We start from the raw sequence: 15,577 nt of genomic DNA, 5'->3' as shown, positions 1-15,577 counted from the left end.
ACTAAAAATACGAAATATGCATGCCATATGCAGGCAACAGTTTCATCCTGTCGCCCTGGTCTGCCCTGGTGTGTGTGAGTGTGTGTGGAATGTGCCACGGCAACACACACACACATACAGCTGCAACAACATGGCGACATTCATAAACTAAAACTGAGCCAAAGAGTCTCCTCGAAAGCCAAAAGGCTGAAATGCCAGTGGTCTTTTTTTTTGGCCTGGCTTTCGGGATGGCCAAAAGCCGAACGGCCAACAAAACGTTCTGTCCAAAAAGGAAACCGAGCTTACCAGCCACAATAACTACATTGAGAGAAATTATAGAGACTAACAAGCCGAAGACTGAGTGCTCTATGGATTTTTAAAAAGGAATATTCATTCATTCCCTTGTTAAAAAATGTATGAAAGTAACTAAAATCCATATACCCTCACTTAGAGCAGCGATTGGTTTTTCTCAGTCACCTTATAGGTTTTTTTTTGTATAATTTTTTTATTATTATTTCTTGGCATGTTTTCTTTTTGCTTAACGGCGGCAGATTTGAAAAGAATTTCTGCTCGCAAATGAAATTGTTTCCTGTTAAAAGCTAAAAAAGAAGAAGGCAAGAAAACAAACTACAAGCCGGGTTAAATGGGGACGGACTGGGCCGGCCACATGGCTGGGGATGTGGGATGTGGGATATGGATATGGATATGGACATGGATATCGACGGCACCTGCCGTCGCAACGATTGATGAAATTAAAAGGTATAAATAAAAATCTTTTTAATGGTCTGGGATTTGGAACTTAATTTTTTAATTAAACAAGCCTCCGCCAAGGAGGAGGGATCGTCGCAGGAGATGGGACATTTATGCAAAGCAGGAGCCACTTGGCCACTTGTGTGGCCCCTTCATGGTCTGCTGGAAATGCTGAAAAGGAGAAGCCGGAGTTGGAGGGGCAGTAGCCTGAGCTGCGTCCCATAATAACTGTGTTTGCCTTGGGCCATGGCCAACACTTTTACTGCCCCACGGAGTCGAGGGCCTAGACCAAGGCCCACTATAACATGTTAATCCCCCGACAACGATGTCAAATGTCAGCACATGTGATTTGTCATTAGCAGGCGGAGGACTTGGTCTTGGTTGGAATCCGAGGAGGACTCTGCGTCGGTGGTCGCCTCCTTTACATTGTAGCTTGGGCGAACATTTGTCACCCAGCTCGGGGACCACCTAACTTGTTCCCGACCGCAGTTTACAAGACACTCCGCCACAAGGAATGTGCAATTGATATTCCAGGAAAAGATGAAGACAAATTTTAACCCAATAAATAAATGAAGACACACTGTTTGAATTTATATATATTTTTTATTTATACGATTTCTCTGCACACATTCGTTAACCAACGTAAAGTATCAACTGAGCATTTATTTGAAGAATTGGAAAACTGAGAGGAAACTTAAAATAGAGATACAAAAATAAAAAGTTTGAATATTTTGTTGAGGCTTTTATTAAGTTTCTAGTGTGTTGTTATTACTTGGTTTTAATACAAAGAAATGCAATTAAATAGTCAGTTATATATTCATATATAAGATAGAGATTAATAGGGATAGAATTCGTTCGTTTTTTGTTTTTTTGGGGGGGACACAGAGGCAAGGTGAGTGAAGGTGAGGTTGAAGTTCGTAAGTTCGTAGCGAAAGAATCATTCTGCTTTCTATACATAAATAATTACATTTAATGCTCGGCTTAGAAATAAAACATATTACAATTTACAATGGTAGAAGTGTTAACTTAGGCATACGATTAATGCGTTAATTAAAAGTAGTAATAGTAGAAAGAAAAGTGCAAATGAATTTACAAATGACAAATGACAATCGGCCCTCGCTTCACTCCCATTCGATGCAAGTTGAAATAAATAGTTTCTGTCTGCTGGTTGGTAGAAGATCCTGTCAGGGTCCTGCTGCTCCTTCTCCTCCTCTTCCTCCTCCTTCTAATTCAACATAAGAATTTTGTTTATATTACAGCAACGCGCATATGTATAAGTACAGTAGTTCAATTCGAGTGTTTCTGTCTCTGTATCTGAATCTGTAGTATCTGTTTCTGTTTTCGGTTTCTGTTCGGATTTTGTTGTATTTATTGTTAGTTGAGTGCTGCTTCAATGCCTAGTTAAGTTAATAATTAATCGTTCAATTGTTAAATGGGTTTCTTGTCTTAAGTACACACTAATTAAATTTTCACCTAAGCATCTTGCTTTAACTTCTTGCTTTTTTGTTTGCATTAAATTTACATTCATACATATTTCTACATATAAACTTGACTCTTCAGTTATGTGTTTTCCCTTCAAATTGTTTTAATTTCGCATATTTGGTTTGTTAATATGTTTGAACTATTTATTTTTAATATTAATATAAATATATGAGAAACAATTTTTGCATATCTTTTTCATGTTCGTACACATATGCCTATATGTGCCTATATATCAATATATATATATCTGAATATATATAAACCTATATATATATTCGCATGTAGAAAAGCAGCAGTTGGTTTTCCTTGCTGTTATTTTGATTCGATTTTTAGTTTTAGGTTTTTATCAATCAATCAATAAATATAACGTTGTTTATTCAGTGTGAATTTTGGTGTTTTCTTGCAGTACATATTTTTATTTTTTTGGATTAGTTCTTTAAAATGTTCCATTATTCAAAATTTGTTTCCATTGCATATTTCTCACAAGCTATTTCCTAAAATCAATTTATAATGCTGACAATTTCAATAACTCTTTTTTTATTTTTCGCTTAAAAAATTCGGTTTATTCGGTTTTGAATGGAGTTTGTTCTCATCGTCTATATCGTTACCAATTTCGATCGCTTGTGCCTAGTAAAATTGTTTAATATTTAGTTTAAATCTTTCATTGTTTTTGGAAGTGTTTTGCTGTGCGAATTTGTTACCGTCATCGTTGCCGACACTTAGTTTCTGCTTCTTGCGTATGAATTTTAAAAAACTTCTTCATTCGATTCGTTTTGTTCTAATTTGTTTACTAATTGGTTTTTGGTTCGTTATAAAATTTTGAAAATATATGCATATATGTATATATAATATATATATATCGTTTTTTTTTTGTTCGCCTTTGTTTTTTATTAATTCTGATTGCTAATTAATTTAATTGATTTAGTAAATCAAACGTTTGCTACATTTTTTTTCAGTGCCATCGAAACGTTAATTTGCTTGCAACTGAACTGTCGCGCTTCATTTTAATTTCCATTTCAACAATTTTAGTTTTTCTTTTATCGTAATCGATTATCGTTATCGTTATCGCTATCGCTATCGCTTCGGCTTGTCGATTTGTTAGTTTCTATAGCACATACTCGTAAATAAAAACGTTATTGTCTTTTCATTTATAACTATGTAGCAGTTCTGAGAGAGTTTCGTTCCCTGCGGCCTCTCGAGTGCAGCTGGTGTAGTGTTCACTGTACTCGCTGTACTGGATGAAGTGCGGCCTGAGTAATCGTTATCGCAATCCATGGCATCCGCATCCGCATCCGCATCCGGTTTCCGCTTTCTGTAGTGTGCTTTTAGGCATAGTGCAAGTGCAAAAGTTCCGAGTCGAGTCGAGGTACTGAACAGTAAGCAACTCCTTGTGTATATCGAGTTTTATATGTTTATATATATATGTATCAGTTCATTACAAAATTTTGTTAATTATTTATTCATAAATTGTTTTGCTCTTCCTTTGATTTTATTTAAATTCATGTGAAAAACTGAGTATAGGTTTGTTTTTCTTCACGAGGCCAGTTTCTGTTTTCTATTTCTCATAGGAATATTTGATTTTATTTTCAATCTTTAAACAAACACATTGATTTTGAAATCGAAGCCACTTTGAATATAAAAACAGAATCAGGCCTGTATAGAGCAAGGATTCATAAGTAGATGTTTATCCTTTCTTACTACTACGCGAATCTCCTATGCTTTTGCATCTGCGACCTCTTGAGTGCCCTGTCGATTTTGTTCTTTCCAATCCTGATGAATTCCGTCAACACGGATGTGGTTGTGGTAGGAAGGTAGCTCGACAGGCTGACAGGCATCTGCCGGTTGATGTCCGTGCTGTTGCTGCTGCCATTGCCATTGCCCTCCAAATCGCCATCGTAAAGATCGGGATAGACACTGATGTTGTCCAGGTTGTCAATGTCGATGTCCCCAGCCTCATTCCGGACATAGGTCAGCTGGTGATAGGGCGTGGCCATCAGCTTCCGGGTGAACTTCCTCAGGTTCTTCTTGGTAGTGGTTGCCACCGTCACAGTTGATGTTGCTCCCGTGGTAGCTGTTGCCGTTGGCGAGGCCTCCGTCAGCGAGTTGTTCAGATCACTGTTGATATTCTTGTAGATGCTGAACAACGAGGATGGTTGCTTCTGTTGTTGCTGAGGTGTGGTTGCCAGTGTCTCGGCCGTGCTGGAGAGATGATGCACTCTGGTCGTAGCTGAAGGTTGCCGCGACACCAAGAACTTGTGTTGCCTCTGCGGGGGCTTCACCTCATTTTGGCCCTGATTTTGCGTGCTCCGTGTTGTTTCAGTCTGACTGGTTGTTGCTGTTGGTGTGGTAGTTGCTTTTGCTGTTGCTGCTGATGTTGTCATTGATGTTGCTGTTGCTGCCGGTGTGCTAATCCTTCTGGCCATCTCCTGCTGCAGCGGCGTCTGTTCAATTACCAGCTGCTGGCCCGTTGTCGAGGTAGTTGTGGCCGCTGTTGCTGCTATTGCTGCTATGGCTGATGTTGCTTTGGTTTCATATGTCGCTGTGGATTCCGCCTCCTCCTGCACTCCTGTATCCTCCACCATTTGGGGCTCGTAGTGCAACAGCAAATCGGTATCATTGCCGCTAAGCTCCGACGTGGTCTCCGATGCCTCGGCCTCCATTTTGGTGATCATGGTTGCCCAGAGATCGTAGTTGCTGCTGCTGCTAATACTGTCGTCGGATGTTGTTGTTGTGCTGCTGCTGCTGCTACTGCCGCTGTTGCTGCTGCTGCTAAAGCTATCGATTGTGGACCAAGTCGACCAGGGATCTAAACTCGTGCTGCTACTGCTGCTGACGTTGTAGGGATCCAGATCCTCGAATCCTGTGCTGCTGCCAATGCTGCTGCTGTAGAAGGAGTCGTCTGTATAGGCAGTTGTTGCAGTTGCTGCTGGGGCCAACTGTTGCTGTTGCTGTCGCTGCAACTTTGGCTGCCTCGACTTGCCCTTTCTTCGTCTGCCCTTGCGCTTGCTGCTTAATGTTGCTGCTGTGGTTGCTGTTGCCGGGGATGTTGCAACTGGGGTAGTTGCAGTTGCTGGTTTCGTTGGACTAGCTGTAACTCGTTGTTGCTGCTGCTGCTGGTGTTGCTGTTGCTTCTGTTGCTTGCGCCGCTTCTGCTTCCTCTCATGTTGCTGTCGTCGCGCCAGCAGCGATGGATCATTATGGTGATGTCGCACCTGATGTTGGTGTTGCTGCTGCTGCTGCTGTTGCTTCGATTGTTGCTTTTTGTTAGTTCTACTTAAACTATTACTACTATTATTATTAAGAATAACGTTATTATTATTATGGCCATGATGCTCCTGTTGCTGTTGCAACTTTTGATTTTGGTTATTCGATTTGTGGCGATTGTTTTTGTTGTTACGCGGGGGCTTCCGACTCTTACTGTTGCTGTTGCTGCTACCATTGCTGTTGCTATTGCTGTTGCCGCTGTTGCCATTGCTATTCAAATGCCTGTGCTGGCGGTAGAAGGTCTCGACATCGATCTTATTGAAATGGTAGCAGGCATCCTTGACGCTCATCTTTGGACCCACAGGCTTACCTCCGTGCGTGAACCCGACTCGTCGCTCCGAATCGACTATGGAACGGAACACGAAATAACCGTGATGGATGGTCTCGTTGAAGTAGCAGGTATCGCGCAGCTTCGTCTGCAAGTAGATGAGGGAAAAGTGTTATTAACAAGGGTCTCCAACTTCCGTACACAATGCATGCAATTTATGAGCGGCATTTCCGCCCAAATATGTAGATATGTGGATACATAAAGTGATAGGCTCATACTACAATATCTCTGATATGAGTATCGGCCACGATGACAGCGACATCATCGGGCGAGGAGTGAACGTTTATTCTGTCTTTTGTTTATTTATAAAACACTTGAAATCTCGACAGCGACAACCAAATGAAACGCGGCTTTTGACTTGGATCTCGGCATACCCTGGCTATCTTAATATTGTGATGGGTATTATGGGCTCTCAGAGTGAGTTGGAATTTCTAAAAGCAACAGGGCACTAACCTATTCGATGCTGGAAATCTTAATTAAGTATTCTTTGGATTGAGCGCGTGTTGTTGCCGTTTTGACCATTTTTGCTATCGGCATTGCGATCTGAACGATCAGATGGATTGGTGCGATTGGGCCTTAAAGTGTTGCAAACGACGCAGATGGAACATTTCCCAAGCAATTAAGTCTTGTGCCATATTTAGCGATGGTTCCTTGTTTACACTCGCAATATTTATAGCACTTAATTGCTATTTTTAAGAAGCCATTCTCACCATTGGTCAAGTGTCTCACCGAGCAAATCACGTTTGATCTATTTTCGGAGGGAGTTGGCATCAAGTGAAATGTGAATCAGATGCCCATTGACCTCCACTAGTGTAGTGTATAGTAAACCCCACACAATAACCTTCCCGGCAAAAAAATGCCGCATAAGATATCGCCTAATGCAATATAAATCACAACGTATGTATATTTGCACAATAATTCAGCATGGATTTGCGGTCTAAATCGAAAGCCACGACAATAGAACGACAACAAGTGCAGGTTCTGACCTTAGGAGCTTAGTATTGTTTGCCGTTCGACTCGAGTGCGGTTATAGCTAACTAACTGTATTGTGAGTGGGGAAAGGACATTGAAATTTTTTTGCCATTACCACATGAAATCGACAATTAAGTGCCGTGTCATCGGGCTGATTGATTAGACATATCTGTTTATCATCTACGAGTTGTTTGTCTAGTCAATGATTTTTATGATGGCAAATCATGAGTGGCGCACTTCAGAAAATTGGCATTGGAACTGCCCACAAAAGTGTTACAATGTCTCAAAAATATAACTTCATCCCGGCCTAAAATCAAAAAAAAAAAATCTAAAAACAGTTGCAATTCATTGCTTCATGCGATATCACGCATACGCCGCGTACCCATTTTGTGCCACATTCTAGTGAGTTCGAGTTGGAGTAATTGCATATTAAATTGTTCGCATTTTCGGATTACAAACACATAATGTAATAAATATTTTGTTTAGTTCGTCGACAGATTTGGTGCAACTGAAACCGGTTTTTGGCCATTATGAGCATTGTTGCTTACACACACACTTTTTTTATGATCCACGGCGCCTGCAATTTGGCCAAGTTGCTACAGTATTGTTATTGTCGTATAAACGATCGTTTGCATAAAACCATTATGTGGAACATGCCATAAATTATAGTGTTTGTACAGTTAGTTTGCATAAAAACAAATCGAGGAGAAACGGAAAATACTGAACACTGAATACTGAATACTATAACCGACGCGTCGGTCGGCTTTGTCAAGTACAAATGCAATGCAATCAAAATCGCTGCACCGGGCCTTGACTATATCAGCATCAACATTGTGTATATATATGTATATACTTTTAGAACAAATATTGTCTAGCATATAATTATGGCTATTGCCAGCAATTTGCTTGCACAACAGGCCATAAACTTTATCAACGCCAGGGAATTCTCTTTCATCTTGGCGAGCATTCCAGTGATAGCTTTTATCTATTTCGGGGATTTACTTCAAAAGTGAATCATATTCTTCGAAATTCCACAACTAAAAATTTTCAATTTGATTCTTAAATTATAATTTAAGGTACTCACCATGCCAACTAATCTCCAATTGTCGTTGAAGCACAAATACCTTTGCGTCTCTTTTGCGTACAGTGCTAGTTTGAATGTGAACTCTTGGTTCAGATAGTCCGGGAAGCCGAGTATCGTTATATTTTCTGAAGAAGAAACACCAAAACCAAAATCAAAAACAAGAAAATAATTTCATTAGTAATCAGCTTGGCGAGTGGTTTTAATTGATGTAAATATTTGGCGGGCAAAAACATTTTTAATTAATGGCAAACACGGCTCTCTTCGTCAAAGTGATTAAGCGTGCCAAAACGGAAGGTTTCGTCTGATACGTGTGGGGGAGGGGATCATCAGATCATCAATATAAAGACTAAGCCCCGTCTATACCAGATTGGAACTTTGACCTTAGCCGAGACACGTGTCCAGGCGGATATTGTTAATGGATGTTGGGTAACAATGGGTATTTGTCAAATATTTAGTTCAAATAAGATTTCAAAAGCAGAGATTGGGCTTTATTGGCTTATAAGTATTAAATGGATAGTTGATTGATTTATAAATCCATAAAGGTATTTCGTTCAAGGACCGTTTATAAATTGGCAAAGATGTGGTAATCCGAAGGGACTTTATATGAAAATCCGGATTTTACGAGGGGTGCCCCCAAAAAAAAAATGTGAAAAATATCGATCGAAAATTTTGCTTAGAGAATTTGATAAAGAATGATGGGGAAATGAACTACAAATCGAACAAGGTATTTCTTTTAAGGATCGGATACATATTGGGAAAGATATGGCCATCTGAAGGGACTATACATATATGAAAATCCGGATTTTACGAGGGGTGCCCCCAAAAAAATTTGAAAAATATCGATCGAAAATTTTGTTTTGAGATTTTGATGTAGAATGATAGAGAAATAAACTACAAATCGATCAAGGAATTTATTTTAAGGATCTTATAAATATTGGAAAATATATGGACATCTGAAGCGACAATATATGAAAATCAGGATTTTAGAAGAGGTACCCCTATAGAGGAGAGGAAAAGGATATGTGCCTTAAATGAAGAATCTTGTCTTAATGCTATTTTGGTACCCAAAACTCCAAATGGTTTCGAGGAAATAGTACATAAGTATTGCATAGTCTTTTAGATTTCGTAATAGTTTTGTTCCATTTGTTTGCTATAATTTCAATCCAATTCGAAAACAGTTTCCCAAAATAGGCGGGAAATGCATTAAACGTGGAAAAGTCAAGTAGCTAAGGTGCGCATGCTCTCTCCGCTAATTATAAACTAACAATGTAGCCGCAGATGTATCCGTATCTGTCCGGGCATCTGCCCGTGCATCTTGGTATCTGTAGCTGTAGCTGTTTGCCCTGGCCTCGACAGGCTATTGAACTTCACCGGAGGGAGGATGGGTCTAAGGGAGCCAAGGAGGGCCTGCCTCCCTGGCCACAAAAGTCACTAATAAGTAAAGCACTTGAAAAGCCAAAGAAAAAGGCAACACGAGGAGAAAAGCCACTCGAGTTAGATTGATAGGTGACTGGGTTCAGCCGCCGGTCTCAGTCAGTCATCGTCGTCTGCCATTCAGGCATTCTGGCAGTCTGTCCGTCTGGCATTCTGTCATTTTTGCCGTTCTGCCAGTAATTAAATTTATGCACAGAATTTCTTGGCAAAAAACCCGCTGGCCTGAAGCTCTGGGATATGCAACTCTTGGCTCTCATATTTCATAAGCCGAGCCAAGCTGAGGGCTTGAGTGACTTTGTGCTTCACACCTTTGGCCGCCGGTGGCAGTGCCACTTGTGCCTTTTGTGCCTCTTGGCCCCAGGGAGCTGTTGCCTTTTGTTGTTCTTGTTAATGTTATTGTTGTGATTCACGGCCTGCCTGCCCTGTTCTAGCCTGGCTTATTGATTTCATTAGTTTGGTGACACAAACACAAAGCGGAGTGGAGCACCCTTTTGCCAGAAGGCACTTGTGAGTTAGCACTCGATACGACACTGAGGGAAAAGTCTAATATTAATGGTGTAAAGAATTTTAGAACCATATTTTATAAGAAAAATTACATGGCAGTGCATCAGTTTCATTCTGACTCTACCCCCTTTTAGAAATGTTAGGGATCCCTTCTTTATTTTTCAATAGAGCAGGAAGTGATAGACCCTCTTGATCAGAAACGGGAACATGGTTGCGGTTTATGTGGCCAACTTATACCATTAGATTACCCACAATTCGATATCATTGAACTCTGAACGACTTTGACATTGACTCATCCTCATTAGCCCCCATCCGGGAATCTCCGAAACTGGAAAAGCTAAATGTTTATTTTTAAGTGCTTAGCGAAGAAAAACTTTTCACGATCCACCAAAATCAAAGCTCACCAGACAACCAGAAAAACAAAAAGCCATCAAATGCATTTTAGGCATTGGAATTTTTATGGGCTTTGATCTTTTTGGATATTTTAGAGATCTTCGGCTATGGGTTTGTTTTTCACTCAATAAAAAGCCACGATTGGGTCACATTTTTGCCGCAAGTTATTAAGATTTTAACAGTCGAATCCCCGTCTTCTGCCGAGTTTCTAATTAAGTTATTAGTCATGGTGAGTGGAATTTTCGTCGCGTCTCGTTTCGTTTCATTTCATTTGGTTTCGAATGGGCGTTTGAACGGAAAAATGCATCAGCATAAATATGGCAAAAGCGATGCATTTTGGGGCTTGGATGCTATAGATTCTGATCGATGTGAGGGCGTGATTTGTATCAAAAATAAAGCTCTGAATATAGAATTTCAACTGGACTAGTTGCTAGTGCTGTGTTTTCAATTTATTGACTATAGTATTTATGACTGCAATCGATCGATTGTTATCCAAATGCCATAATTTAATTGTCAATAACTGATGACTGGGACGTCATAGTATTTGCGTCATTTGCTTGCAAAAATCCATAAACTTTCGATAAGATTGGACACGGCCAGACACATTCTTAAAACAAGAAATAATTTCATCATTAAAGTTTTAAATTCTTTTTCCCCGTATTTATAAATACCTCTCTGATTATGGGTCATCCAATGCGAGACCTCCAGCTGGGCACAGCTTTATTTTGTGGGTCGTAAAAACACAAACCTTGATATATAATGTCAAAACTCTGAAAATGTAACAAATGAAACACTCAGAGGGTAGCCCAGAAACAAGCTCATCAACACCGATGCCAAAAAAGGGCAGCATAATGCTGAGAAGATCCGGAAAACAAAGAACCCCGGGCTACAAACAACCAATAAAACAAACAAACACAACAACGAATCTTTAATCAAATATGCAAGCAATGAGCTTCATCAACATAAAATTAAAAAATCATAAAATGCTAAACTGCACAGCATGAACAAAATTTTAAATCGAAAAACCGAATCAAAATAAAACCAAAATGCGGTGTTGGGGCGTCAAAATGCCTCGTAATTGCGGCACATGTACGAGATACAAAAACGAATATATAAAAAAAAGGTAAAACAAAAAATCTGAAAAAGATTTTACGATCTTTTGGCCGAGACCCCATCAGTTTGTCATTCCATCAGCATGATCTTGGCCACCATCTTTCCGATCAGAGTTATGAAAAATAGCCAATACGATCGGTGGGCGTTGCTATAGCCCTGGCCTGGCCAGTTGATAAGCATAAATCGTGGCTTATCGATCTCTATGATAATCAAGAGCCATTCCCCTGGCATGTTTATCGGGTTTAAGCATATTTGATTTTACTTTCGAGATTCTACTTTCACTCGTTTGGGAGTGGGCCTGGGAGATTTATGCGAAAGGGAATCTCATGCCGGCTTATGATTTAAGGAGAAAAAGCTAAAGTATATTTAAACAACAGAGAGCTTTAAGAATTATACAATATTAAATACGAGTTCTCTTCCTATAGATTGTTTTCTAACTTGACTTAAAGTAACTATTTTTGTTTGCTTATTAAATCTCGGAATATTTTCCCAAATGTTATCCTTGACTTTTGAGCTCAACTGCCACCCAGAGCATTGCCCTGCCGGTTCATACCAATAGTTCCAAGAATGTCGTCTGAGGCATTCACTTCGATGGCTGCTTTCCCGGAACTTTTACGCTGACGACGACTGCCAAGGGTCCCGGGGGCCGAGGCCGAGACCCTTCTCTGGACTCTGGAGCCCGTCTGGGCAAAAGCGTCTTAGATTACACTGGGTACGAGAGTAATTGCATTCTGCAGTTTGCATTTTGCATATGCGGCAACAACGTTAACGTCAACAAACAAACTGCGATTTGTCACATGCTGCAACTAGTCACCATCACCATCACCATCGCCATTGCCCATCGCCATCATCGGTATTGGCATCGTCATCGGTATCGGCGGTGGAATCGTCGTACTAGTTGTAGCCACTACTCTGCCCAGTTATTGACGTTTTTGTCACGTTTCCTGGAAGAAACCGTTTTATTTGCTCGCCCGGTGCCGGGGCTGGCATTTTCGGTTTGTTTTGTAAGCCGAGACCGGGAAAACAAACTTCAACTTGAAGCCATTGCACTGACTGGCCGTCAGTCGGGCACTCCAACCCAACCGCGGTCTGGCGGTCATTTATCAGTTGTTTTTTTTTTTTTTGGACCTCTCAGCCTCTCTGGCTAGTGGTGAGTTTGAAACTCGGCCCATATCTTTCCAAACACCACCAAGTTGAACTGCACTAATGCTAATTGCATTGGCACGCCCTGCAGACCAGACCAGACCAGAGACTACCACTACGAGTGCCACGAAATTAGCGCCATTTAATGTGGAGCGTACTCAAGTTTTACGCACGATTCTTTCACTGACGCCACTCGAATTGTGGTGCCCCCAGGAATTTGTTGCACCACCAGAAGGGCGAAGAGGGCATAGTGTCAATGAGTTAATTAGCGCACGATTTGTCGCCCCCACAGGCACAGAGAGAAATGTTTCTAAATATAATTTCATTGAAGGGACTTAAGTTCAAACTTTAAAGATACTTTTCTCAGTGCTTGGATAGACAGTCTCTGGGGCCCTTTATGTGGGTGGCTTTCCTCGTGAAATAGAATCTCTTCTTTTATTGGAGTCAGCCCATCGATCCCATTTTCCCCATTTCTGGGTCAAAATTTTTATTTGCTTATAAATTATCTGTAGCACTGATTGAATTTTGTGGTCTACCCAAGGAGCAATTAAAATTTAACAAATATTTCAGATAAAGTTTTATAAGAATTTTTATTAAAATTTTATTAAAATAACTATAAACTTTAAAAGTCTAAAAGGGCAACGCTGTTGTTCTAATTTATAAACTCAAGCTTTTTATTCAAAAGTGATCGTAAAGTTTTGTCAAGTAAAGTAAGTTTTTAGATTTTCGATTAAACACCTACTTTTTTTTAAGACTTTTACGTGATCATAAATAGAATTGCATTTCCTTTATGAATTCTTTAGTGTGTCACAGGTGTTGGGGTATACTTGGGGGACTTTTCATAGAAATCGTTAGCTATTCCGACATTTATTTAATTCATTTATGTATAAGGCAATCAATTAATGTCCGCTGCAGCCCAGTGACTCATTGGCGCATGCAATATTACTCATCCGCCGTGGTGGCATTTAAGTAAATATTTTAACTGTTATTTCAGAGCCTCCCTGCTGCTGTGATCGATATACCCGGAGAGTCTGCAAACATATTTATCAATCGAATGGCCTGCAGTGCCGGCGATGACAACGATGATCGTCAGGGAAAATAATCATAAAAATAAAATGGTGAAAAAGCACACCGCCTTTTGTAGTTGATATTGAAAGTGGCTTTTTTTTTATTTATTTATTTTGTTGTTTCTGAGTTCAGACCACACACGCAGCCCGCTTCGCATTTTATTTTCAGTTAATTGCTGCTGGCGGCAGCGGATTCGATACCCGCCGACTCCGGCAGAATGAATGTTGAATTACATTGATAGTTTCATCAGCCGCAACAGCAACAGCTTTTGTTTATTTACTTGCCAGCCTGCCCCTGGCCCTGCCCCTGCCCCTGCCCATATCCATAGCTTTGCGGTTTCGCTTTCATTGTTGCAACCAAAGAGAGTAGATGGAAAATAAATTGAAACTGGCATTTAATTAAGTTAAGCCGGAGAGCAGCAAGCGCGCGGGTCGAGGGCCAGGCTATAATAAATAGCACTCACTGGCAATTTGTTAAAATAAATACAAAAATATATTGCACCGGTCAACACTAATTGCAATGTTATCTTGGCAAGGACGCCAGTATGGCCAAAAAAAAAACCCCAAACGAATTGCCAGTGAAGTTGCAACATTGCAACAAAGTCAACGTGTGGCACGGATTTGGTGGACTTTATTAATTAAGTGCAAACGTAGTCACTTACAAGCCGTTTAAACTGCGTGTTAGCCAACTTGAAATGGCCCGGCTAATGCGCCAGCAGCAGGTCCCAAAAAACAAAAAAAAAAAAAACAAACAAAAAACAACCTCTAAAAAAAAGAGAAAAATAAAATATACTTGTATGCCGGGAAAAATTGTCAACCCGGTCACATAAATTTGCCTCTAGCTGCGGTTGCTTACGCTTTTCGGTATCCCATTTAATGGGTTAACGTTAACACCTCGCGGCAATTGCGCGGCCAAGTTGCAGGTTGCAAGTTGCACGTTGCAACAGTGCAAATAGCCACACCGGCAAATGGCCAAAAAGCCACCATTTGGCTTGTCCACCACCACTAAACAGTAAAATTTTGCTGGCTTCCTTTTGATCATAACTCGCTGAGTTATTTTGACAATTTGAATTGTTTCTCCACCACTTGGTTTCGTTTTTTATTTCAGTTTTTATTTTTCAACTTTACCAAAATTTTGTATTTATATTTTTGTAGCCGAATGGATCTGCATACACGCCATTTGAATTATGGCCAAAATAGATGCTGAGGCATTGATTACGTCATCATAAATTAAGATATAGTTGTCAGGAGATTTATGCAGACAGGTGTTAATATTCATCGATTGGCCAATGATCGTAATTCTCCAGGAAGTTGCGTGGGCGCCACTCGGCTGTTTGTGCTACAAAAAATTTGTCAACTAATGGCTTAGCGGCAGATAAAGCCCGGTTTATGGTTGTATATGGAGTGATTTTGGCAACCAAACCATAAATATGGCGAATTAATTTCCCTCAAATTTGTCCGAAATGGATTTGCAATTGAATTTCCACTCACTTTGCGGTGAGGTTGGAAAGGAATTGTTTAAAATTCAATTTGCAAATTTATGCATTTTCAATATTATTATTATGATATTGGTTCCGAATTTATGGATCTAATCATGGCCTTTTAATTGAATTTTTTACAATTTATGAGTATTTTTCTTGTAGACTGCGCCAAGAACTGTATTACTGTCTATTTCTACAATTTTCCAGACTCACTTGAGACTCAAGTGTCGACCACCCAACGATTCTCAGATTCCCAGATCATGGAAAATTGTTGACGTTGCGATGGATGGATCCAAGGACCCAAGTCGGCGGGCGTGTCTGGACCACTTACAACATAATTATCCTTGCGAACGTCTCAAAGGTAAACAGAGCGAAAAAGACCCACTATTTCTGATGGTATGGACGGTGCGAGAGAGCCCTATAATGATGCCATTAATTAGCTGAAATTACCAACAATGGCTGGTGAGCCGGACAGAAATTGTTTGTGCAATTTTAGCACCCTGGAACCGCCCCGGGGCCAAGGGTAACACCTTTTGATTTACGCTCCCTTAGCTCGTGGGCCGTAAAACAAAAGTTTAGGGCC

The 15,577-nt window shown here is 40.3% G+C and overlaps 1 protein-coding gene across 3 annotated transcripts in view; it reads right to left on the bottom strand.

The window, feature by feature from the left end:
• Nucleotides 1-1,672: 1,672 nt before the first annotated feature.
• Nucleotides 1,673-15,577, bottom strand: part of ths (thisbe) — a 50,814-nt gene continuing 36,909 nt past the window's right edge. For all 3 annotated transcript variants that reach the window (XM_043210623.2, XM_070278278.1, XM_017250830.3), the window contains 2 exons: nt 7,860-7,984; nt 1,673-5,891 (listed from right to left, as the gene is read on the bottom strand). In XM_043210623.2, the coding sequence (XP_043066558.1) occupies nt 3,912-5,891; nt 7,860-7,984 (2,105 nt within the window). In that variant the 3' untranslated portion in view covers nt 1,673-3,911. The remainder of the gene's footprint in view (nt 5,892-7,859; nt 7,985-15,577) is intronic.

The sequence above is a fragment of the Drosophila bipectinata genome, chromosome 2R (assembly GCF_030179905.1).
Source record: "Drosophila bipectinata strain 14024-0381.07 chromosome 2R, DbipHiC1v2, whole genome shotgun sequence".
Lineage (NCBI taxonomy): Eukaryota > Metazoa > Arthropoda > Insecta > Diptera > Drosophilidae > Drosophila > Drosophila bipectinata.
This window is presented reverse-complemented; position numbering and strand designations above follow the sequence as displayed.